The sequence below is a fragment of the Scatophagus argus genome, chromosome 19 (genome assembly GCF_020382885.2).
Source record: "Scatophagus argus isolate fScaArg1 chromosome 19, fScaArg1.pri, whole genome shotgun sequence".
In the NCBI taxonomy this organism is placed as follows: domain Eukaryota; kingdom Metazoa; phylum Chordata; class Actinopteri; family Scatophagidae; genus Scatophagus; species Scatophagus argus.
This window is the reverse complement of record NC_058511.1, coordinates 4,704,258-4,727,109: the sequence shown is the minus strand read 5'-3', so window position 1 is coordinate 4,727,109 and position 22,852 is coordinate 4,704,258. Positions and strand designations below refer to the sequence as shown.

At 40.8% G+C, this 22,852-nt stretch overlaps 1 protein-coding gene across 1 annotated transcript in view; it reads right to left on the bottom strand.

Annotated features, from left to right (window-relative positions):
* The window catches only part of ryr3 (ryanodine receptor 3), a 93,776-nt gene that overhangs the window by 23,144 nt on the left and 47,780 nt on the right, over positions 1-22,852 (bottom strand). Inside the window, exons 33-63 of the mRNA XM_046374084.1 lie at positions 22,601-22,687; positions 21,997-22,223; positions 21,195-21,407; positions 19,727-20,336; positions 19,052-19,252; positions 17,069-17,171; positions 16,652-16,786; positions 14,106-14,379; positions 13,900-14,014; positions 11,111-11,243; positions 9,955-10,058; positions 9,127-9,262; positions 8,730-8,913; positions 7,853-7,955; positions 7,370-7,490; positions 6,331-6,500; positions 5,114-5,334; positions 4,400-4,490; positions 3,944-4,084; positions 3,282-3,445; positions 3,040-3,118; positions 2,710-2,799; positions 2,311-2,454; positions 1,557-1,619; positions 1,363-1,438; positions 1,096-1,219; positions 884-999; positions 708-775; positions 480-601; positions 227-276; positions 77-137 (exon numbers count right to left, since the gene is read on the bottom strand). Of these exons, the coding sequence (XP_046230040.1) occupies positions 77-137; positions 227-276; positions 480-601; positions 708-775; positions 884-999; positions 1,096-1,219; positions 1,363-1,438; positions 1,557-1,619; positions 2,311-2,454; positions 2,710-2,799; positions 3,040-3,118; positions 3,282-3,445; positions 3,944-4,084; positions 4,400-4,490; positions 5,114-5,334; positions 6,331-6,500; positions 7,370-7,490; positions 7,853-7,955; positions 8,730-8,913; positions 9,127-9,262; positions 9,955-10,058; positions 11,111-11,243; positions 13,900-14,014; positions 14,106-14,379; positions 16,652-16,786; positions 17,069-17,171; positions 19,052-19,252; positions 19,727-20,336; positions 21,195-21,407; positions 21,997-22,223; positions 22,601-22,687 (4,526 nt within the window). The remainder of the gene's footprint in view (positions 1-76; positions 138-226; positions 277-479; positions 602-707; positions 776-883; positions 1,000-1,095; positions 1,220-1,362; positions 1,439-1,556; positions 1,620-2,310; positions 2,455-2,709; positions 2,800-3,039; positions 3,119-3,281; positions 3,446-3,943; positions 4,085-4,399; positions 4,491-5,113; positions 5,335-6,330; positions 6,501-7,369; positions 7,491-7,852; positions 7,956-8,729; positions 8,914-9,126; positions 9,263-9,954; positions 10,059-11,110; positions 11,244-13,899; positions 14,015-14,105; positions 14,380-16,651; positions 16,787-17,068; positions 17,172-19,051; positions 19,253-19,726; positions 20,337-21,194; positions 21,408-21,996; positions 22,224-22,600; positions 22,688-22,852) is intronic.

The following is a 22,852-nucleotide window of genomic DNA, read 5'->3' as shown; positions in this document are numbered from 1 at the left end:
CCTAATGTGAGTGCACAACATAAAATTTCTACCTGAGGGATTACTGGTGCACATACAGATGACAATCTGTGCTTACCTGGTGTCAAGTGAGTGAGTGAGGATGTGCAGGCAGCTCACCATCACTGCAGAGTCACTTCCTGTAAAAGAGACATTTACTGTAGATGTGGAAAAGGAGTCAAAGCAAAGAGGCACAGGAGCAGACAGACAGAGGCAATGCCAACCTTACCAAAGAGAGAAATCCTGTGTCTGACAAGAGCTGCCAGCTTACAGAACAGGCTGGAAAAGAAAGACAGTAAGAGCAGAATTGAACAAAAAGTTCCAGAGAGAACAAAGAAGAGCTGAGAAAAGCAAAGTAAGCAAGAAAATAAGAAGACATCTGTGAAAGAGAAAAATTCTGCAATCTTGCCAGAGATAAAATGATGAGTGTACTAATGGCAAAGAACCTCTGAACAGCAAAAAAACATCTATAGGAAAAGTACCTGGTGACCATCTCCTTCTCTTTGTTGGAGGCACAGCCACAGCTGCTCAGGCTCTTGCTGGGTGTGGACAGGAAGTAGAGACAGTGGTTCCTAAACCACTGGTCTATCAGAGGAAGCAACACCTGAAGGGAAGAAATGCACCTATGGAACTAAAACCTCAACAGTGTTCAGAAAAGCCGTCAATATGTCAGTGGTTCATTTTCAAGAAGTGTAAGCAGGTTTCCAGACCTTGGCAAAGAACTTGATTTCCTGGTCATGAGGTGATTTGTCCGTCTTCCCACTGGTGGCCATTGCCTCTGAATTAATAGCAAAAATGAGTGGCCAAGTGATGGAAGGGTGTTGAATCAATGTAAGACACCATTTAGTGCTCAGACGTGCCTGTGTTCAAAGTGCCACACACTCACCGAGATGAGCGATGAACTCTTGGGCAGAGTCGATGTACTTCAGCAGCCTTTTGAGGAACTTGTAGGCGAAACGTTTCTCCATGGATGACGAGTCCTGCTCCAAGTCCTTCAGACCTCTGTCAGACGAAAGGACCGTGGATGATAATAAAAGACTTTTCCCATCACATTAGCAAGAGCAAAGTAAATAAAGTGGGTTGGGAGGAGGTTTTAACCTTGTGATGACATAGCCACTGATCTGCAGAAACCTGAAGAGCTCCAGGGCCTTCTCTCTGTCTCTGTACTTCTCTTTAGCTGTCAGGGTATCATAGGGAACCAGAAGTGGGTGGGTCCCTCCTCCTGATAGGTCCAGTCAAATTCAACAATCATTTCAAATCCATTTTACATGATCCACTGGTCAAAATTACTGCAGCTCAAATAATTCACTCTCCAAGGATGAAGTGAAGGGCATGAATTCGTTTCTAATCTAAACATTTACACACCTTTGCTAATGAGTTCACTCTTCTTCTTCTTGGCCCAGATGTTGTGGTAATTTTCTGCGACCACCTCCACCATGCCCTGCAGATGAAGTAAAAATGCGAATGCCACCAAATCTGACAGACAGTGAATACTATAACCAGTCATTATGACAAATATTATTATGGTGAGGATTACTAAAAGTCAGATGAAAACAAACCTGTAACTCTCTCGACAGGGTGACATTGTGCAAGTCCATTGGAGCAGGACTGAATCCATTGACCTACAAAGTGACAAAATGGACAATAAAAGCACAGAACCATATTTGAATATTAAAAACAATATATCATTCCAAATTATTCAACAATATTTCCATTTAAATTAATCCACCTTTTGACTAATTTCTCTCTCTAAGCTTTTAGATTGCGAAAGTGAGTCTAATCCCAATGTGACTTCCTGGTTGATAAAGAAAGGTGAAATAAATAAATAAATAATACATCTGCAGTTCTAAACCTTTAGGTTGTTCTCTCCTGGTAAACTTTTCTAGAACTAAATGACATGATATGAGCTTCATGGTATATTTATTTCACAAATGTATGACGGGTGCTGATACTGTTAGACAAACATGCAACAAACACACTTGAAGAAAGAAAATGTGAAGAAAAGTTATTTAAAAGCAGTTTTAACTCTGGCTGACTTAAAACTGCAGCAGCTACTTCTCAGTCCCAGGCAACTTTAATATCAAGAGAAGAAGAAATTGAATTTCTATGATGAATGAGGCAAGACGTTATAGTGATATCATTATCGATATAATCCATCAGCTTTGTTTGTATGTGGTAGTGATCTTCCTGTGTAATCTTTTGATGGGGTCCCACTACAAATTATGTCTCCTTAACACAGCTGAGAACAATAAACAATTTTCTTGTAAACTGGTGATAGAAAGTATTATCACGGCAATTATCAGGGTGTTTTACCTGAGACTCAGAGGTCTTGCGTTGTTTTTCGCTCTCTCGTTGTTGGAACATGGCTTCTCCCTCCTTGGTCCTCTCAATGTTCCAGTTCATAGCCAGCATGCTCTTCAGGGACTCCCTCACTGGCCAGCGGTATGTTTCTCTCTCCTACATACAAAACACAAACATACAGTATACTTGGGATACAGTAACTTCTGATACAAAACTGTTTTATCATCCAACATCTGTACAAATCACACACACGCATATGATTTGGAAATCAACTTTTTTTATAGGATGTTCCTCTCTTGGTTCTTCTCCTACAAATGCAAAGAAAATGTTTCTCTCATTTTAAAAAAATTCTATGAAACACAATTGGCAGTCAGAGAACCCTCACTACAGGCTGTGGACCAGTGTTCTTACCTTCTCACTCAACGCTTTGTAAGGCTTCAGCAGTGGATGAGATTTGGCCTGCTCATCCAAACTGTCTCCATGTTTCCAGCCTGCTGACAGCTGCAAAAACAGTTTATTTTATGCAATGTGTGCATATTGCATTTCAGGTACACAAATTCATTAGTATAAATATATACTAAATATACTCTGAATACTTGCAGGCCAACCACAATGTAGAACAAAATTCAAAATAAGATTTTTAATCACAGTTTGCACTGAGCCTTCCACATTCGTCTATGGCATAAATTTAACGTCAGAATGAGGGACAACAACACTGAAACCACATGGACAGGGACTGACCTTCTCTGAGGCCCACTTGTCATGGGAATGCTCTGCATATTTGTTGGCAATGTACTCAAGTTTTTCAGGAAGGGAGATACTGGAAAGTGGAGATAATGTTTAAATGTTTGTGGTTATTAAAGTTTTACTTGTATACTTTAAACTTTGATTTGAAGACAAGCACAAGGAAAACACACAGATTTGAATTAAATGACAGTTTTAGGAGTTAGATTACTCATCAGGTCAATCTTCAGACCACTTACTTGGCAGTGTTGATGGGCTTAGGATCAAAGTTGCCCTGTGCATCTACTGATGTCTGTTTCTCCAGTGTTGCTCCAAGACTGGAATCCACAAAATCAGGAGGCAGGGCTCCAGCGATGGCACACAAGCACGACTTGGCCATTTTGAAAAGTTCAGCATCATACTTCTGCAGGAGAGACATACACAGTGGAAGGAACTGGATTTCTCATCAAGCAAAGTCAAAAAAAAAATTTAAGAAAAGGAGGCAAGATGAAAACTAGAGAGCTGGAAAAGTCTGCAGTAAGCATTGGACGGTCACAAACTGATAAATAATTCATCTGCTCTGTTTTTGCAGAAGCTACAGAGCTCAGAAGCACCTCATTAAACCTTCACTTGATGACAAAAAGCTTTTCTCTTATGAGAGCCACACTTGGGTACTGAAAACTCAGCAGTAAACAGGGAGAGCTTTATGAGAGCTCACACCATGATACCACTAAACATTCTGTTATGCAACAGAGATGGATTTAAGGAAAATACTGCCTGGTCTCACGACAATTCTGATCTATCTCATAGATAGAAAATGAGGTATCACAGCTTTCCAAAATCATAAATCATCTCTTTGTCCAAATAAATACTGTCGACGTATCTTAATGAATATTTTATACAACATGGTTTCGGGTGGTACCTTGTGAGAAAGGGAGTCAAAGATACCCCAGAAGAGCTTCTTAGTGAGGAGCAGTTCCTCCTCGGAGGCTGTGCCAAAGCTACCCATACCAGAGGGCAGGCAGTAGTACTTCCAGTTCTGCTCATAGTGGTTGGTCAGAAGCTATAGATAAGAGATACAAAAAAATCAAAATACCTGTGCACAGCAATGACTAGAGAGTTAAGTTTTCACTGTTTCATAGCATAAAATCAACATTAAGCTGTATTATGTAGGGTAAAACATACACTGCCTAATGTCCCCTGATCTTTAAGAAAAGTTTAGGGGAGGAAACAGTCGCATGTCTGGATGCTGAGCACGTGAGGACCATAAATGGGTTGTGAAACATGAGATGCCTCTGACTGCTTGATATAATCGTCTCATAACTCATTCAACTAATAAATCAAGCACGGCAGTGAGAAGCAAAGTCCAGTATCTCACCCGGAGAGGTATCTTGCAGTATTCAGTGAGCATGGGAACGTCAAACACCAGCCGTCTGAGCAGCTGCTGCATCATGGAGGGACGCAGATGTCTGTGAAACACGAAAATATGAAAATTACATGATTCAAAGATAAAAATACAGGACCAGTGTATGGAGAGTTCCTAGATATATGTTTGATGAGAAAGTAACTACTACTGCAGATTCAATATAAGATATATTCACTAAACTAATCCAACATAATTTTCTTATGTACAATGAAACCAGACTGAGCACTTAAATAGCAATACTCCAAAAAATAAATGTGCACTCAAGTCCACTGCAAAACAATCTGTAAAGTGACCTTAAGTATGAGCCAGACGCACACTGTGTGCATCAAGCTGTGAGGCTTCAGGGTCAAACTCAGTCAAAGACATCCAAAAGGGCTGCCAAAATTATCTGTTTAAAGTCCTTAAATACCAGTGCCATCATTCATAAGTAGACTGTGAATGAAAGACAATGTTACTGGTGATAAATCTGATGCCAGTGCATCTGAACTGATAATATGTCATTAAAATACAACAATAGTACAAGTCTTTGTTGCACTCAAGTGGGACAAACAGATACTGATAAGTCCCGAGACAAGCCACTTGTCAGTATCATTGCCTCTGGAAATCTCTAGCTCCACATTAATATTTTCGCTCAGTTGAGCCTGAACGATGCTCAACAGGTCTTACTTGCAGATAGCCAGCAGGCACTCCTCGATGGCGTCCCTTTGGGCTTTGGTGAGCGAGCGGCCTTTGGACAGCCGGTAGATGGTCTGCAGCGTGGAGTCAATCAGCTGTGCATAGTGCTCTGTGCCGGCAAAGAGCGCAGCACAGCGGGTCAGCAGGGGCAGCAGGGCTGAACCGATGTACCTGTTCATGGCCAACGCCGTCTCGGTGGTGCTCAACACCTCCTGTAGGACAGAGAACAATTCAGGTACCTGAGGGATGGACAGGCACAATACAGTCTCCACATGCCAAGATTAACAGACAATGGGAATACGGGCTCCTTCAGCAGTAAAAAAAACATAAAAAGTTTAATGGATTGGAAAAAAGAGCTTATAGGAAAGTGAAGCAGAAAGAAGTTAATTTTCCCTGATGTCACAGTTAGGACTCGGTTTAATCATTCAAACAGGTTTGAGAACAGCACAGACTGAATAGAAATAGACTTGTAAAAAATTCTGCATGCTTTTCTTACATGTAAATTTGACTTTCTGTGGTTGATAGGTGGTGGTTGTGGTGATGCAAAATAGCACAATATTATAACACATCTCACTGTGCTTTTATATCATATTACACTACGACTTATAGTATATAACACTACACACAATCTTACTACATTAGGTTAACAGAATATTCTGTATTATATTGCACAACTGTGAAAGATAATCTGGTTTTAAACCGGTTCAGATGACATTTTATGTGAAAGTGGAAACATTCCCAGTGGCTCAGCGGTGATTCACACACAGCTGCAGGAGGGAGCAGAAGTTCTGAGTTCAGCAGATGTTTAATGTTTCTAACCTGATGATTTTATGTTAATGTTTGTCTCAACTTGAAGGCAGTCATGACAAGGTTTTGTTCTGATTGGAGTGCTGAGCAGTCAGTATTCATGTTTGCGGAGATATCTGTCCCTGTCACACATCTAATGAGCAAACTGTAAATCCAAACTTAACTGCGTGCGATGAAATGGTTAATGACAGAAATATCATTTCAGTTGGACAGGAACAGGGACAGAGAAGATGATAAACAGCAGCTGGCAATTTTATCTTTATACACCAAAAAGACTAAAATGTTCTCTTTTAATAAACAGGAACACAAATGTTTCGGTAGGTCGTGAGTAACAAACAATTTGAAGGTGAAAGCTTGTGAGGAATATATGGTGAAAGTCATTTGGGTTTTCAGTCACTCACCGTGTCTAGAGACGCCGAGGATCGGAGGTCAGGCAGGAAGCCCACCTCCAGCATATGAAGCAGGAAGGCCTGGTCCTCAATGCCATACACTCGCTCCAGGAAGAGCACCATGGGGGCCTTATGGTCCGGACAGAAGCACGCCGACATGTCCGGCTCTGTCACCGTGCCATCTGAAGGTTGAACGCATTTTACGTGAAAAAAAGTTTCAGGTTCATGTGGATATTTTATCAAAACACTACTTGTTATTTCTATTTCATCTGCTACCTTTTCTAGTATTCCAGAGACACAGAAGATTAACAGTAAGTATGAGTGTCACGGTTGTATTTAAAGTAAAAGTAATTACAGGCATGAGGAAACTCATTAAAAAAGCAAAATCTTGTGAGTTCAGTGATTTAGGACAGAATTTCTTATTAAAAAAAGGACACAAAGAAAAATTGGATATGAAATTAATTTTCTCATGGGTGTGCTACTGAGGATTCTTTTTTAAACTGCACTACAGACACTTTGTAGGAACAAATTTCCTCCACAACAGAAAGACAGAGACCAAAGTGAGCAGATTTTCACTCCTGAATGAGGCCTGGCTGGTATGCCACAGTCATTTAAATGATATACTTCCAGCTGGCAGAGCTGAGATGATTTTTAAAGTGCAGAGATATAAAATTATTTTCGGCACCTTGATCTGGCAGCCTGACTTGCTGTACGTACCAGCCAAGTCAACATTTTCTCAGATTTCTGGGCAGTCAAGTAATGTGGGATGTTAGTTCCACAAGCAACACAGGAAATGTGATTTTGATATACTGGAGCTTGTGTTTGTTTATACAATTTATATTAAAATGCTTGTTGAGTGCTGTGTGAGAGACCAGTTTCGGCCTTTAATCCAGTCCAAAGACTGCTTTTCTGTATCACTTCTTTGTTTCTGTTTCTGCACTCGGTTCAGCCTCATTTATTTGCGTTCATCTGTTGCTTGTCAACATCACCACCTGCATGCATGACTTCAAGAAGCAAACCAACCAAACAACAGCCAACAAGAACAACAGACCTTTATTAACCACAGGCATTTTGAGGGGGATGCTGATGATGCCCACCAGGTCCACAGTGGGAACCAGAGAGCGCAAGATGGCCCGGATACGCAGTGCCTCACCTTTACCAGCATTGATAAGCTGTAAGAGACAGGAAATATTAACCTTGGGTCACTGCAGCTTATGTACAGGATCTTGATAAAACAAAAGTACATGCGTATGTTGAAAAAGTAGTATAAGTATTTAGTGGAACTATGACAGCAAAATTTCATGAGAATAGAAACCTGAAAAAGAAACCTGGTTCATTGACATTATGTTTACTTACAACAGAGTCTGAGCAAATACTAAACCGATACCAGAAGACACTGAAGTCATGAAATTTCAATTTCTACTCATTTTGATTGTCATTTACAAATCTGATGATATTCTAAAGCCCTCCACACTGTAAGTGGCTACTACTCGGGGTGTTCTTCCTCAGCTCAGGTTGCTGGGGGCAGCCTCACGTGCATCTCTGGAGCGCAGCGTCCCAGCAGGTCAATAAGAGCCGAGTAGAAGGACATGATGGCGTTGCCCATGTGGATGACTTCTCCTTCTTCCTCGCCCAACCTGAAACACACACCACTCAGTCACTGCGGCAGCCTATTATGGACTACTGCAAATCTCCCTGCTACTAGGAAAAGCAGGAACCATAAGCTTGCAGGTTCGACAATGTAGTTTGGGAGAAAAATGGGCACCAAGAGGAGCAATAAATGTGTGGAAATTTCTAACAATGTTTTGGCACATTTCGTGATCACCTTACCGACCACTATGTTATACATATTAATTCTGACCCACTTCCCAGTCCCTCTCCTCACTTCATGCAATAATAACCTTCCCCATTAAAACGCAGCCAGTGAATTACAGCCTCTGCATACTGATGTGAGCTGGCCGGCAACAACACTTTCTACAAACTGGCAACAGCCTTCGTTATGTCGCTGTGAACTTTTAAAACCATATTAGATAAATTACTATTCAAAAAAGAGGATTTTTTAAATGTGTTAAAACATCTGTGGAAGGGAACACAAGTCTTACCTAACCTGATACAATAACAAGTATGCTGCACAGCGATTAAACAAAAAGAATCTACGACAATTTTCTTATTTTGGACCTTTCAATAAAGCAATATTTATCAGATTTATCAAGTTTATCAAGTTCATACTGACATGGCATTATTAACTAACAATAAAGGTGGTTTAGCAGAGTTCAGTAACACACAGGCACTCTAATTAAAACTAACAATTCACCACAAAGACACAGATAATGAGAGACTGATTTCAAGTCACTCAGTGCGTTTTTAGTGCATCACATTGATCTAAAGAGGAGACTGGAGTGGATTCCTACCCAGTAGAGACTCCCTCAGTGGTCTTGGGTAGGTCCAAGGCAGGATCTTCTGAGATCTTAATGGCCTCTTTCATGGCAGCCAGCAGACCCTGGCCTCCCTCTCCCCTCAGGGCAGGGCCAAAACACTCTGGACGTCTGATCAGAAGCTTCACCACCACATTGGCATTTTCCTCCACACTCTCACCTGGTATACAAACACAGCAGGGCTATGGACAAGTGACAATTGAAATGATCCCCAAAGTACAGGTCAGAGTCAGCTAGAGGGCAGAAATCCTGAAAGTTGTGTTTTTTGCCATCCTAAAGGGTTGACTCATTTTTTGTCCAGCTGTTGACTGCTGTCAAAACATGCACCGGCATAGTGACATTACATTTGAACTCAGTATGAAAGCTGACATACCATTGCAGAAGACGGCGAACCTCAAGAAGGACAGGTAACGCTCTCCCTCTATGGGGTTCCAGCCCAGGTCTGGGTAACCCTTAGCAAGCAGCATAGCACAACTCTGAAGACCACAGCCTGCCAAGTATGTCACCACCTACACGCACACACACACATTTCTGTTTCACTCCTGGGTATTACAATGGCACACTCTGTCTTTTTGGATGTCAGTGACAGTGACAGCTAGAAAGCTTTTGCTGAGCTTGCTCGTTCAAATGGCACAAAACTGTCCTTCATTTTTTTCTGAGATAACCTTGATTTGGTAGTATGAAGTTTCTCTTTTCATCTGACTGACCCTCACTCTAAAGTTTAAATTAGACATCATCTCAGAAGTTAATACTGTAAAAGAATCTGCAGATGGTTTTGCACATGAGAATGTTTCAGTACTTAAAATATTCTTCTTTATTTGAAAATGTGACACCTATAAATGATACCAAGACTAATTTTGTCTTGCGTTCCACACTACATATGAATATTGTTGATATGTTTCAATTCACTGAACATGTACAAATCTAAATGCACTCTTAATACAAATGTATCTGGTTCTCTCATCTCAGCATATTATATTTCATTTCATTTAAATTCACAATTTTCCAGTGCCTGAAACAGCATTTAAGGTAAGGAGTAAACAACCACTGGCTGCACTGCTTTATGGCATAGCCATGTTGTGCCCAGCTAAAATAAGCTTTCTGTATTCATTTCTATCCACACTTGCAATTACAGCAAATTTCAGCCTCAATCTTTAGCTGCAGTTAAACAGGTTTTCACTAGTGTACTGAAGTAAGAAACCTTCTCCAGATCAGGCTCCTCCAGGGCCAGAGCCAAGCCATTGTTGTCCATCACTGAAGATGCTGCGACATCAAGTGGAGTGGAGCCTCGCATAGCTTCAGAGGCTACACACACACACACACACACACACACACACACACACACACACACACAAATACAGAGTCAGACACAGTGTTACCAGCAAAATAAAACTTTACATTTGCTCTGTACTAAACAACAGGGGGCAGTCTGTCTACATGTGTTTTTGTGAAGGTCTCTCTTTCCTCTCTTGCAGTTCAGAGGAGCAGGTAGTGTTAAAGTGTTTCAAATCAACATCTGACCTTCAGTCACTCCCTGCCTATACTGAGCCCAGTATCTGAAAATTAAAAAATATGTATAACTGTACACACTGTAACATGACAATTTAGATTAAAAAATATAGTAATATAATTATAACTATGTCTTTCAAGTAGGTAAACTAGCCCTGAAAAGAACAAACATTTAGCCACAGAAAACACAACATCTCCCAAGCATCTCACAATGACTTATGTGGTTTATGAGTAAGCAAATATCAAATGCTCCATGTTAGACATAACAAACTGGTGTGTTTGCATTCATCTGTCCTCTCCACACCAAGTGAACCTCTCCTCTTTCACAGGCTTTAGTTTACAAAAGGAGCAGCAGCCAGAGCCCAGTGACTCATCAGTCCTGCCCTGCATGCCTAAATAACCCTCGTCCCTCATTCTCCTGCCTCCCTCTCCCTGCCATTCATCTCTCATATCAGCTTCTCAACCCTGCCATAATGTGGACGCTAAGTTTGTGTCACACTTCCATTAGCTGAAAAACTCCTCCAGAAACTGGCACCTCATGGTTTCAGTTGACATTCTGCATCATTTTGGAAACAGCAAGTGTCCAATTTTTCCTCTCTTACAGTGAGGTAAACACTCAAAGAAATTCAAAATGTCAAGGAATCCCATTAACTCTCGATATTTCTCTTTTCCTGTATACTTTCTCATTTTCTCTCACCATCACCGCCTGATTGTCTTTTTAATGTACATTTAAAACCTCTGTGTTCTTCTCATATACACTAACTGCAAGAGCAAATGCTGCAAGGCAAATGTCAGTAGGTAAATACAAAAGCAGACAATCACGTTTTATGACGTCTACCAGAACTTACCCAGCCCGACACTGCTGTTCTCCAGCAGGTAGCTCAGGTGGTCAAACATGGCTTTCTGATTCTGGCGGCTAATGCGACAGAAGTAGCACAAGAAACGACAACAGCTGGCCACCATCTTGGGGAAAGCGATCTCCTGTGGACAACAATGACATATGCAATGGGTTACATTTTATAGGCACAAATACTGTATGTAGACAATTTTTCCCAGTATTTTACATATTGATCTGAGTAAGTTTTGTAAGTTTCTCCATGCAGTTTATTTTGTTGACAACTGCTGTGCAGTCATCCTTTGGAGCGTTTGGCTGCAGTCACTTCTGTGAGTATTTTAAAAGGATATTCATCCTGTGTCATGATTTTATCTGGGACTTTTCCAGGTATAATGTGAAAATTCTTGAATTCTTGTGAAAAATATTTCTATTCCAAATGGTTAGCCATTTTTTTGGCAACGCTGCTTCAAGCATTCATCCTGTCCTCGATAACCTCACCAGATAAAATTAATTTTTGTGACAAAATATAGTAGTATGTTCTTCCAACATAACCTTCTCTAGGTCCTCAAGTTGGCAGCTTCAGCCTGGCTTTCTCATATACGATTCCAATAACCTTCAGATATGTCCAGACCTGATTCTTTCTCCCATTTCTGTTTGATGCAGACAGTAGCTCAGATTTTGTGACCTCAGGTTTTAATGTGGAATGCTTAAATATTCTCCAAAATACACTTCATGAGCCAAGCTGACATTGTTTGGACAAGACAAGAAAACATCTTTGAAGCAGATATTGAATATTTCCCCAAAGAAGCTGCTGGAGCAGTTCAGGGAGATTTTAATCTATTTGATACATCAGGAGGATGCAGAGTCTTGTATGTTTTGGATAAAAGCTTCAAGTGTCAATCAATAAAATTTATTTTCTTTTCCAAACACAACAACTGCCCTCTTGCATATAATGTCATTACATCTGTGTCATCTCATTTTTCTAAGTACTGGTATGGGTTCAGTCGAAGCATTAATCTAGGAGTAGGAAGTCATTTCTGTCCACGCCAGAGATTAAAGTAAATTACCTCCAGCAGTTTACACTGCCTAAATATGCACAAGCACAGAACATCACACACATCATCAGACACTTTGCCCTGACTGTCAAACTTTCAATCATGCCAAAAGTTTCCACTTCTAACAGCAGATTTATTATGGATTTGACAGCTTAAGCTTGTGTTTAAGCCCAGTGAAAGGTTACCAAGCACTAATGCAGATGTGTGATAATGTAGTGCATGATTGGGAACATACATTTTATTAAATTCTGAGTTAAAAAGATAACAACCAATTTTTCACTCTTTATTTGACAGAATAATCATATTATGCCTTATTCATACATCACATGATTGTTGTTCTTAGTTTTATGGGCAAAGATGTGACAAGTAACTCTACTCCTCCACTAAATCACGCTTCGACATTCGATGCACTGACTTAAACAACATGTGAGATTATCAAGGAGTAAATATTGCAAACCTGATGAACACTTACAAGCTGTGGTGCTGCCACTTTATATGGCCAGAGTAAGTGAAGGGCACGTATCGAGTGGCAGTAAACTGGTCTGGAATTTATGTCTGAGACTGCGTGATCAGACTGCCAGAGTCAGATGTGAAGGCCTGAATGTTTCCCTGAGGTCTTTATGTCTGAGGTTCAATTCATGCTTGGCACTGACTGTGACATTAAATCACAACCATCTCTTCCAGCTACTGTCAGCACTGCCCAAAAAGGACAGGTTTGAAAGGCATCCTTCTCACGACCTCCGAGGCCTAGTTTACCCCGCTGCCCTCTCCATTACCCTTGTGGTTTTTCTGGGTATTACGTTGTTGAGCTTGGCTTACTTCACCTTCTTAGGATTAAATTTGTTTTCCTAAGATCATTATACAACATATTAACAATAAAAAGCCTCCTCTGTCAAGGGTTTTTTTTTTATCTCAGGTATACGAGACCAAAATGCCTGTGATAAATTTCAAACTGATTTGTTGAAATTGATAAACTGATTAATTGTTCAGTGAAGGTCAGTATTACACACTCTGCACTGTTATTTTTGGAACGATTAGATTTTACTAACTTGGTAGTAAGAACTTTATGGCTCATGGTGCAGAAATATAAAGTGGAACAAGTTTCTTCTGTTCAAAATGCAGAGGGCTTTTCTTGTAAACAAACAAAAGGAATGCTTATCTGTGTTTCACTTATTACCTTTAAGAGTACATATTCTTAAAAGGTTTTCTAGTTCCACAATTAAGCTGAGAAAAGAGGTAGGTACATTTTTATCTATTTTAAAACAGAATATTTTGAAAGGGGGGGCGTCAAAGGGAGGGCCAACATGCTGACGCTTGAAAAGATTAAACTGTTTATATAAATCTGCAGTGAGGAACTCCGTCCCCCCCTTCTGGTAGTGACAGTAAGGACACAATCACTGTCACTGCAGTCGCTTCCTCCCTTCGATTACCTTTCTAAAACACATCACATGCGTACTGTGAAACACAACGAGATTTATCTGACAGTCGTGTGAACTCACTTGAACTTGAGTGTGAAGTACATTCATGTAAAAGTTCCATACTGCTGGTTTATTCTAAGTCAGCGTGGATGGGAAGACACAGAGCTCTACAAACTCAATGTGCTGATGATGAAAAATCTTATCTAAGATGGCTTGTCAACTATTTACTTACAATTTGATAGCACTGTGTTGTACAAACCTAACCTAACAACTAAAACAGGAAGTCCTGGTGAGTTTGACAACGTCACGATGTGGCCACATCTTCGTACCTGTGACTTGTCTCCTCCAAGCACATTGACCATCACCTCCATGACAGTCTCGTGCATGCCCAGCACCCTCATTAGGTTGGGATGTTGGTAGAAAACCTTGTTGTTCATGATATCACTGTGACACAAGAAAATGATTTGTGAAGGTTGTAATGCATCGTTCATCCCAGCTTCTTAAGGCAATAATGCAGAACAACAAATTTTCTTACCCGAGCCCATCAATCATCAGTTTCTCTTCCTCCTTGCCCATGCGCACAGACAGCAGAGACCTGATCTGACCCAGGGACGCCAACAGGTTAATAGCATCCTGCACAGAGGCAGCACTGATCGTGTAGGATTTCTTCATGGCCCGAAGCAGCTCCCCGATGCCGTCATACTGCCTCCTTAGAAGGCTGAACATCACCCTGACCAGCTCTGGGTCCTGGATGTGAGACTCCTGAGCCCAGCTGGTTATGGTCTGGGAGATGAGCTCCTTCAGGTTTGCTGGAGGATGGACATTTCAATATCCATACAGTGAATAATGGTATAGGGCTAGTAAAGATAACATAATCAATCAGAACAATAATAATCAATCAATCTAGCCAATTTAATACTAATACACCCTCGTTCAGCTCTTTTTTTGCTTTCTACCAATTCCAGAGAAAAAAAATCTTGCTCTTTAGCAACTGAATGTGCCACTATGTGTATATTATATCCTAATAATGAATGTTTGAAAAGCACAGATACACACTCACATGAAGAAACAAAGACACACATGCTGTATATGGCAAAACACCATTTCAGAGGACTATAAGAGAAAATAGCTTTTAGATTCACACTAGCTGATTTATACTTACCTAGCAATACAAAATCCATCACTACCATGTATGAATATAAAATGCTGAGGACAGCTCTGCTTCAGCCCTCATCATGTCATGCACCAGCAATATCATTTTACACCGTCGAACAATGGCGCACAAGCACACATACTCCTGCACTGCCCTGGCAACACTAAAAACTAAAAATACACTCATCACTGAGCAAACTTCAACTCTAAAATGTTTGAATTAGAAGATAATGATTGTTTATTTTAAGAAAACTCCCCGCAACCTCTTTCCTCCAGCAGTAGGATGGAGGTTAGGCTATAACTGACTTTTGCTTGTTCCCAAAACTTTAGTCTCCAGAGAGAATACCTTGGACAAAATGCCCGAGTCTGTTTCAGAGGACTGTTGAGAAAACAACGGTAGTCTCTGTTCCCCAGGCACCTCAAAAAGGTTTTTCATTAAAGGAAAAAAAAGAATAACTTGGGTCTACCTCATGCATTTAATCCACATTTATAGACTTGAGCAGAAAATACAAAACAGATATAAAAAAAAATAGATGAAAATTAAACTGTAGGTCTCCTCATCTTACAGACAAACAACAACAAAACAGACTACATGTACAGAGGAACTCAGTGACCTGTAGTGATAAATGGTAGATGCTGCAGCTTTACTCTGCACCTCTCCAAACGATAACATTATCATTCCAAAGCTATCGCTGAACTTAGAGTGTTTAAGTCAAACAGTACAACATCTGTAGCAAACAAAGGGTCAGCTTCAAGCAGAATCCTAATGAGATGAGACAGAGACAGCTGCCCTGAAGGTGAACGCCTTGCCGATGCACATCTGCTCTGCATTGTCTCAAACTGCAGCTCACACGGGAGTCATCACAAACACAAAAAACTACATTGCCTGCATGCTAATCTGCTAATGACCACAGATAGTCTGGATGCTGTCATTTATTAAAAAAAGTTTCATAGCTGCCTCAAAATGAGTTTTCAGCACAGTTTGTCAGTTAACACCCCAATAGAGGTGCAGTGACTGGTTTACCATGCAAGACTGAAATTCATCACTGACAAAACAATCCTGTTTTTAAACTGATTAGTATCATAAATTCTATCAAGATGCAGTCATGGGGTATTTGAAGCAGATGTGGACTGATGCTGCACTGAATAACCAAAGGCTCATTTACAAGCACTAGTGTTCCATAATCAACTGGAAATTGGTACCTCACACATGAGGCTCCTCCGCTGACAGTGAACAATTCTGAGGATGCATTGACAGTTAACTGCACGACGAATACACAATAATGATTTTAATCCCAAAACCCCAAATTTACAGATTACACATGAAGATGACATCAACATACAAAGATGGTACAATAAACTGGAGCAATTTGTTTCTCACCCAGCATTGAACACACCTAATTCAACACAATCTTAATATGATGTAGACAAGGTAATGCAGGCCTATCACAGTCACCTAGAATCACATCATCCTTCCACTTATGAAGCTTTTCAATAATGCAGGGTAGGTGAAGGAGGCTGGAGCAATGCATTAAAATTCATAGCAGTGGCTGTCCATTAGTCGTCTGTTATTTGAAGCAGAACATAACCATGCTTTTGGCAAAGGGCAGCAGAACAGAATACTGAAAACACCAATTCCAGCTTGAAGCAAAGTAGTAGCCTGACAGTGTCTTACGTTCTGTATCTTTTATGATGGATGAGTCTGTATCCATTTCAAGGTTTTTCATTACCACATTTCTTAACACTTCAGAGGTTAACTGGTCTCTGCATCTGATCCTTTTTTGAGATTTTGTTCCCATTTATTATGAACTCCTTCATCTCTAAAGATTACCACTGCATCTGAATTAATTACAATTTCTGGTGTTCAGAGACTTAGTACACTTTCAGGTTACCAGGCCTTTTCCTCTTTTGCTGTTCAAAGTTACTTACTGGGGGCAGCCTGTTCCTTCTCTGTTGGTTCTTCCTCCGTCTTCTGAGGCGGACCTTTGATTTTATAGAGTAAAGCGAGCAGCCGGCCTTTTATCGAAGTGTCCTGTTCTTCCTCTTCCTCCTCCATGGGAATTCCTGCAGAAGGAAATACATTTCGTTAAGAAGCAGTTTGCATCAAAGGATTAAATGTGCAGTGGTATTCCCCTTCAAGTGCAAACATGTTAAAAGGGGCTAAAGTACCAGTGTGTGAAGGCACCATTTACATATGTTGATATGATGTTTTATTATTTCTGACACGAGAGCTGCACAAGGTTTTCAGAAGAAGATACCCTGACTGAGTTTTGAACAAAGTATGAACTATTAGGAACCCCAATCAACAATATTTATAAAAGAACTGAGAAAGCAGTTGAATTCTACCACAGTGCAGTCGCAGTTCTTCATGGAAGGCGTTGAGCTCGTCCTGGATCTCCTCGGGACAGGGGCAGTCCTCCCCTGCACTGAAATTCAACAGGATGTTGATCTGCAGGGAACAGACAAACAGCACAACGAGGTCAGAAGAGCTGAGAAATCTTTCGAAAAATCATTTTAGAGAGCGGGAGAGATGAGAAGAGAGGGAAGGAGGGAGAGATCAGCAAACAAGCATATGAAAGAATAGCATGCAGAGAGGATAGGGCCATAATTATTCTGAGTCAAGAGCAGAATTAATGAAGAATTAAATAGCTTGAATGATAAATCATCCTAAAAAAGCTATAAATCTGCTGTGTTTGCAGTGTGTCACAGGCTATAAAACAGACTAAATATACATGAGCTGCTTCCCCGGGCTGAGCAAATGCAGAGTCCAGTTTAGGCTATTCTGATTTCTATTTCAGGCAGCGCTTTTTAATAAACCATGGGAGGAACACACAGCGATGTTGGAGAATGTGCCTACACCTGCTGCTGACCACTACATTAACTTTTCAAGGATCAGAGTGTAGCTGTGGGGCTGTGTTCTGCAAAGTTTTGCAGCTCAGAGAAAATGCAATTAAACATTCTGAAAGGACAAAGCATGGCAGTCCTGCAGGTCTAAACTTCTGGCTCACTGCTGCTGTGCTGTATGTAAGAACTCTCAGCTTTCTGCGATCCGACCACAAACAGAAAAGAAAATGACTGCTTTCTGGCTACTGGGCAGGAAGAATAATGGCGTAGCTCTCACTCCCTCTCTACTCTTGCCCCGAGACACAGTGAAAGACAAACCGATGTTAAATGGGTCTACTCATTAGCTACAAAGATCTGAGCCGCTGGCATTTCAGTGCACTGACAAAGTTATTACAAACTGGACCGAAAAACACCTGAAGGATGTGGTGTAAGGGACAACACAAGATTCATAAAGACGCTTTAGCTCGTGTTATAGTGAGGCAGACAGCAGCTAGAGACAACTCGTGATCACAGAGAAGAGTCACGTGAACAGTTTTAGAAAAAAGAAGAAAACCTATCATGAGATAAAAATAATACAGCTGGACTGATACATCCACTGAGTTTAGTTTACAAAAATCATTAAGATTCAATTCCAGTTATGAAGCTATGAGGAGAACCCATTTACCAGAATAACAACTAATGTGGATGCAAATAAACAATTACACAGTCCAATCTGCCATCAGACTGACCATTGCCCTGGTGGCAACGAAGCCTGAGTGTGACCCCTCAAAAGTTGAAAAGGGCCAATCGCTTCAACATCTGCTGTGAGAGTGAAGAAACTCTCAGGGGGATATTTTGGTCTGAGAGGTTTGGACAGCGTACACTGCTGTGTATGCTTCTATGATTTAGGTTAACAAAAATTTATGCTGGTCGAACAGGTGTTTTTTTCCCCATCAGGTTTGACTTTGTGTTTTTATTGTTTTTGTTTGTGTACTGATACTCTTTCTTTTAACAACCTCAGCTTAACCTTCAAACAATTTCAGGGTTCATCTTGAACTTAGTGGATTGCTGCTTTTTCTACAGTTCTTCAGAATGCATCCTGAGCTGTAAACTTACATGAAATTTAAAAAAAAATTGATATACTATCAATAGGATAATAAAAATTGCCCCTCTGGGACTAGCAACAATTGTCTACGTGTAAATGCCAGCCGTTTAACTCTCAATGCACAATTAACTCACTCCAAGTTCAATTTAGCCTCATATATGGCACAATCCACCCTCTGGGAATACCAGCAGAAAATAAAGTTTAGAACAGCCAAAAGTTAAAGGCACTCAGAGAACTACAAACACTCAGGTCATTGATTTTTTTTTTCCACCCAAAGGCTCGTGATAATTTCAGGGGTTTTGTTCCAATGTAACACCTCCAACTACTTTGAACACAAATCACATCTCAAGCAGAATGTGAACAATTTCTCATGTGCTGCTTGTTCCGCTGTGATATTGTACCTGCTCGTGTGGGGGTGACCGAAACTCTTTGGTCTTCTTGGCGGTGACGGCAGCGGACATGTTGAGTGCTAGCATCAGCTCATTGTAGCGGAACTTCTGGTTGAACTGCAGCTTGGATACGAAGCTGTCAGAGAAGGAGACGATGGCCTCGATGCGGTGCTTCAGCTCACAATCACAGAAGTAGTGCAGCAGCTCACACATCTGACAAGAAGAGAAACCCATTCAAAGTCAGCATCAACAGCAATCTAGAGAAGGTTTTCCTTTCTCTCTGATGGTTGTCATTCATGAACAAGGTAATTCTCATTTGTTACACAAAGAGAGCCTTCATATATTAATACTATTTCCAAGAGACTATCTGCATCCGCTATAATTCAAAGATTAATTTTGTGTTTCTTAAGTGTGTGTGTGTTAACCATATTGTGGTGGAATTTGTGCCATTGATACTAATATCAGTATTCAACCACTGCCTTCCATTGCACTCGTGCAGTCCTTTCTCAGTAAGACATAAATCATAAAAGCTCCAAATTACTGACAAATGAGGATTTAGTGTATCAAATAGGATGAAGGCAAATAAGGGTGAAATTAAAATTTAAAAAGCTCGGCATGTAAATTAATGGACTTAGTTTTATGAAATCTCAAATTTAATCACTGAAATGTGCGTGGTTTTATGATCACCTGGTGTTTGACGGGCTCAGGCAGTGACTTCTCCAGCAGACCTTTAACCAGAGGTTTACTCTCCTTTGTCTCCTCCTCTCCCGCCTCCACAGCTTTCTCCTCATTCTTGCTGACCTCCTCCTTCTCCCCCGTCATGGCCACTTCATCCCCTTTTACCTCGTCACCCTCCTTGGCCTCTCCGAACACGTTTGGGTCGATCAGGAGGAGAATCAGTCTCACCTCCTCACTGGTTAGGACTCCCATGATCAAGAGCGTTCCAATCAGCTTGAGGATAGGGACGAACTGGTACTGCACGCTGCCACCTACCGGGTCTCGGATGTGTACGCCTCCGCCCTGCACGGCCTCAGTGAGCATACTGATGGCTTTCTCTTTCAGGATGCCCAGAGGGATCTGAGGGCTGTGGAGGTACTGGTGGCGCTTTGTGTTGATGATGCCGACGGGGGAGAAGTTGACTCGAGGTTTGAGAGAAGTGCTCAGGCCCACGCCAGGCAGCGAGTGCCGTTTAGATTCATCAGGGAACAGCTTGATGGAGCGAGTCTCGTCCGTCACAGGGATGATGAACTCGTTGTTCATCATTAGGCGAGCCTCCTTTGCTGTCTCAAGATGGATGCTGGCAAAGAGAAAAAGAATCTGTTCAATAATTACCCACATCTGGAGGCACTGGCCATTAAACTTATCAGGAAATAACATACGAAGTCTAGGTTTAAAAATATCTTTCCCTAAGGTATAAATGTGAAACTACTAAGATTTCTCCACACTCAAAGCACAAAATTACCATATATCTGTGGGAGGTGACGGGGTTGCTTATCAATACCAATGACTCAGTAATTACCCGACCCCGACTAGCTGCTCAGAGGCTGCGATCTTGAACTCTTTGTGGCCAACAGTCAGACTTTAGAAACAAAACTTCTCACCCACAGAGATGTTAAAACCCTCCACTGAAAATTGAATTTTCAGTGATAACAGACATAAGCATGATGAATAGCAGGTGAGTTTCATAATGGGTGATTTATCCCAATTGTCTGTGTGGTTGAGTTGAGATTTTATTGATGTTGTGTGCAGAAAAGACAGAAATACACTGGATGTGTGCAGACAATGCAAATACGACACAGGCATTATTAAGATTTATTATGACAAATTTACTTTGTGGTCTTGAAAGCTGCTCCATCACTGTAAAGTTAATGGTGCTGGAGTTGATGTTGTAATAAGTTATCATTCATTCGTGGATCATCATTAGTTAAATCTGAACCCTGCAGCATCATAAACTCCCATCATGTACCAGTGACAGTAACATTTCTTATATTTCTCAGTACAATCTATCTATCTATTCTTCCACATATCAAAAATACAATTTACTAAACTGCTGGAAGGCAAAGATAAAATAATTCAGAAAGAAAATCTACAATTATGATAACGAAGTAATCAGCTGATTAAATTACATATATAAACCCAACAGCAACCACCACACCTGATGAGGACATTGTAGAAGCCCTCTCTTAGCATGCCAGAGAGGTACTGGTTGTCAATGGTGTAGAGGAGCTGCGACTGGTCCAAGTGGCTGCAGAGGGCGTGAGCAACGCGGGTGTTTCCAAGGGCACAGAGGGCACAGTACAGCTTCAGTGTGTGGTAGTGGAATTTTCTCAGGTCTTCATGCTCAGATAACTCCAGGATGTCCAAACACCTGAGGAGACACGGGGTTATTCACACTGCAGGAGTACTCAGTAGCAAAATACACATATAAATGGGTTTGTTGACCTTAAGAGATGTTACCAAACCAGTAAACAGTTTTGGATGAAAGCACGATTTTTCCAACATCGTGAAAGTTCCTTGACCCTTGAATTTATTTCACTTAAAGATGAGGTGAGCAATTCTGGAGAAATATGACTGTTGAGTCTGACATCAAATTTTGTTTTTGTTGTAGTTTTGTCTTAGCCAGCAAAATCATTAGTAATCTTAATATTGCCAATACTTGTACTAACAACTCTAATTTGTGTGAGACAGAAGCTATTAATGTCTTACTTATGGTGCTGCATAAAGTGATTATCAGGGTATTTAATTAACTGTTTCTTATTAGTAGAATGCATGGGATGTCCTAATCACCTGTTAATTAAAACAGCAACAATGCATCCGTCATGACTCTCATATGGGCTGAGCTCTGGTAGAAATAAGCTCATAATTAGAACTGAACCGGTCATGTACTACAGGTGAAGGTGTCTACAGTATATAGCTGTAAGAGTACACCACTGTCTACATCACATCCTTGTGCAGACCTGTTCTCCTCTGGTATATGAACGGCCATCATCTGCAGCGGTTCGAGACACTGAACCACCCAGCCGTGCCTCTCGCTGACCCGGGCAGTCTCCACGTTGAGGAAAGTGTTTGGCATGCGGCTCCACAGCACAGCCACGATGGTCTGCACATCCAATCGTGGTGGACACTGCGGCACTGGGTTCCTGTGCTCGCTCTTAAATATGGCAGACGAGAGCGGCATCGCATCCTGGGAGCAGAGGGAGAAGACAGAAAGCAAGATAAAGGATAATATTCATAGAGCATAACAATTCTAACTCATGGATGTGCAACGTGCAGTTTTTTTGGTTCAATATTACACATACTTGAATAAACATTTTAATTCTAAAAACACTAAAACAGATTTAAATATCTGGAGCTTGAGGGGTTCTTCAGAAAATAATAATAGAGATTAATAATTAAAGAATCCCCATGCAAAATTGCCCTACATGTCATGGGGATATATTGATTACTGTAAATGAGGTTAGGTGTAATATGGTACTAGTTAGTGAGCAAGATCAAATGTATTTAACACTTTCTACTATTACACATCACATCACGTTCAAGCTGATCTGAGAAGAGACGAACCTTGAACTTTACAAATTCAAACTGGAAGAGGTTTGAGCTGGTGGGACGTACAAACACAGCTGGGAACAACTTGGTATTTGGCTCCACCTGAAAATAAACAAAGTTAGTCATCAACATCATAGATAGGATGTCAACAATGCGTCAAAAAAACAAAACAAAAGGGCTGAAATACTGCATGATGGAGATTAACTGCGAGACCTGATCTGAATTAAACCCTTAGTGGAATCTAACACCATGGATAATTCTTGTCGT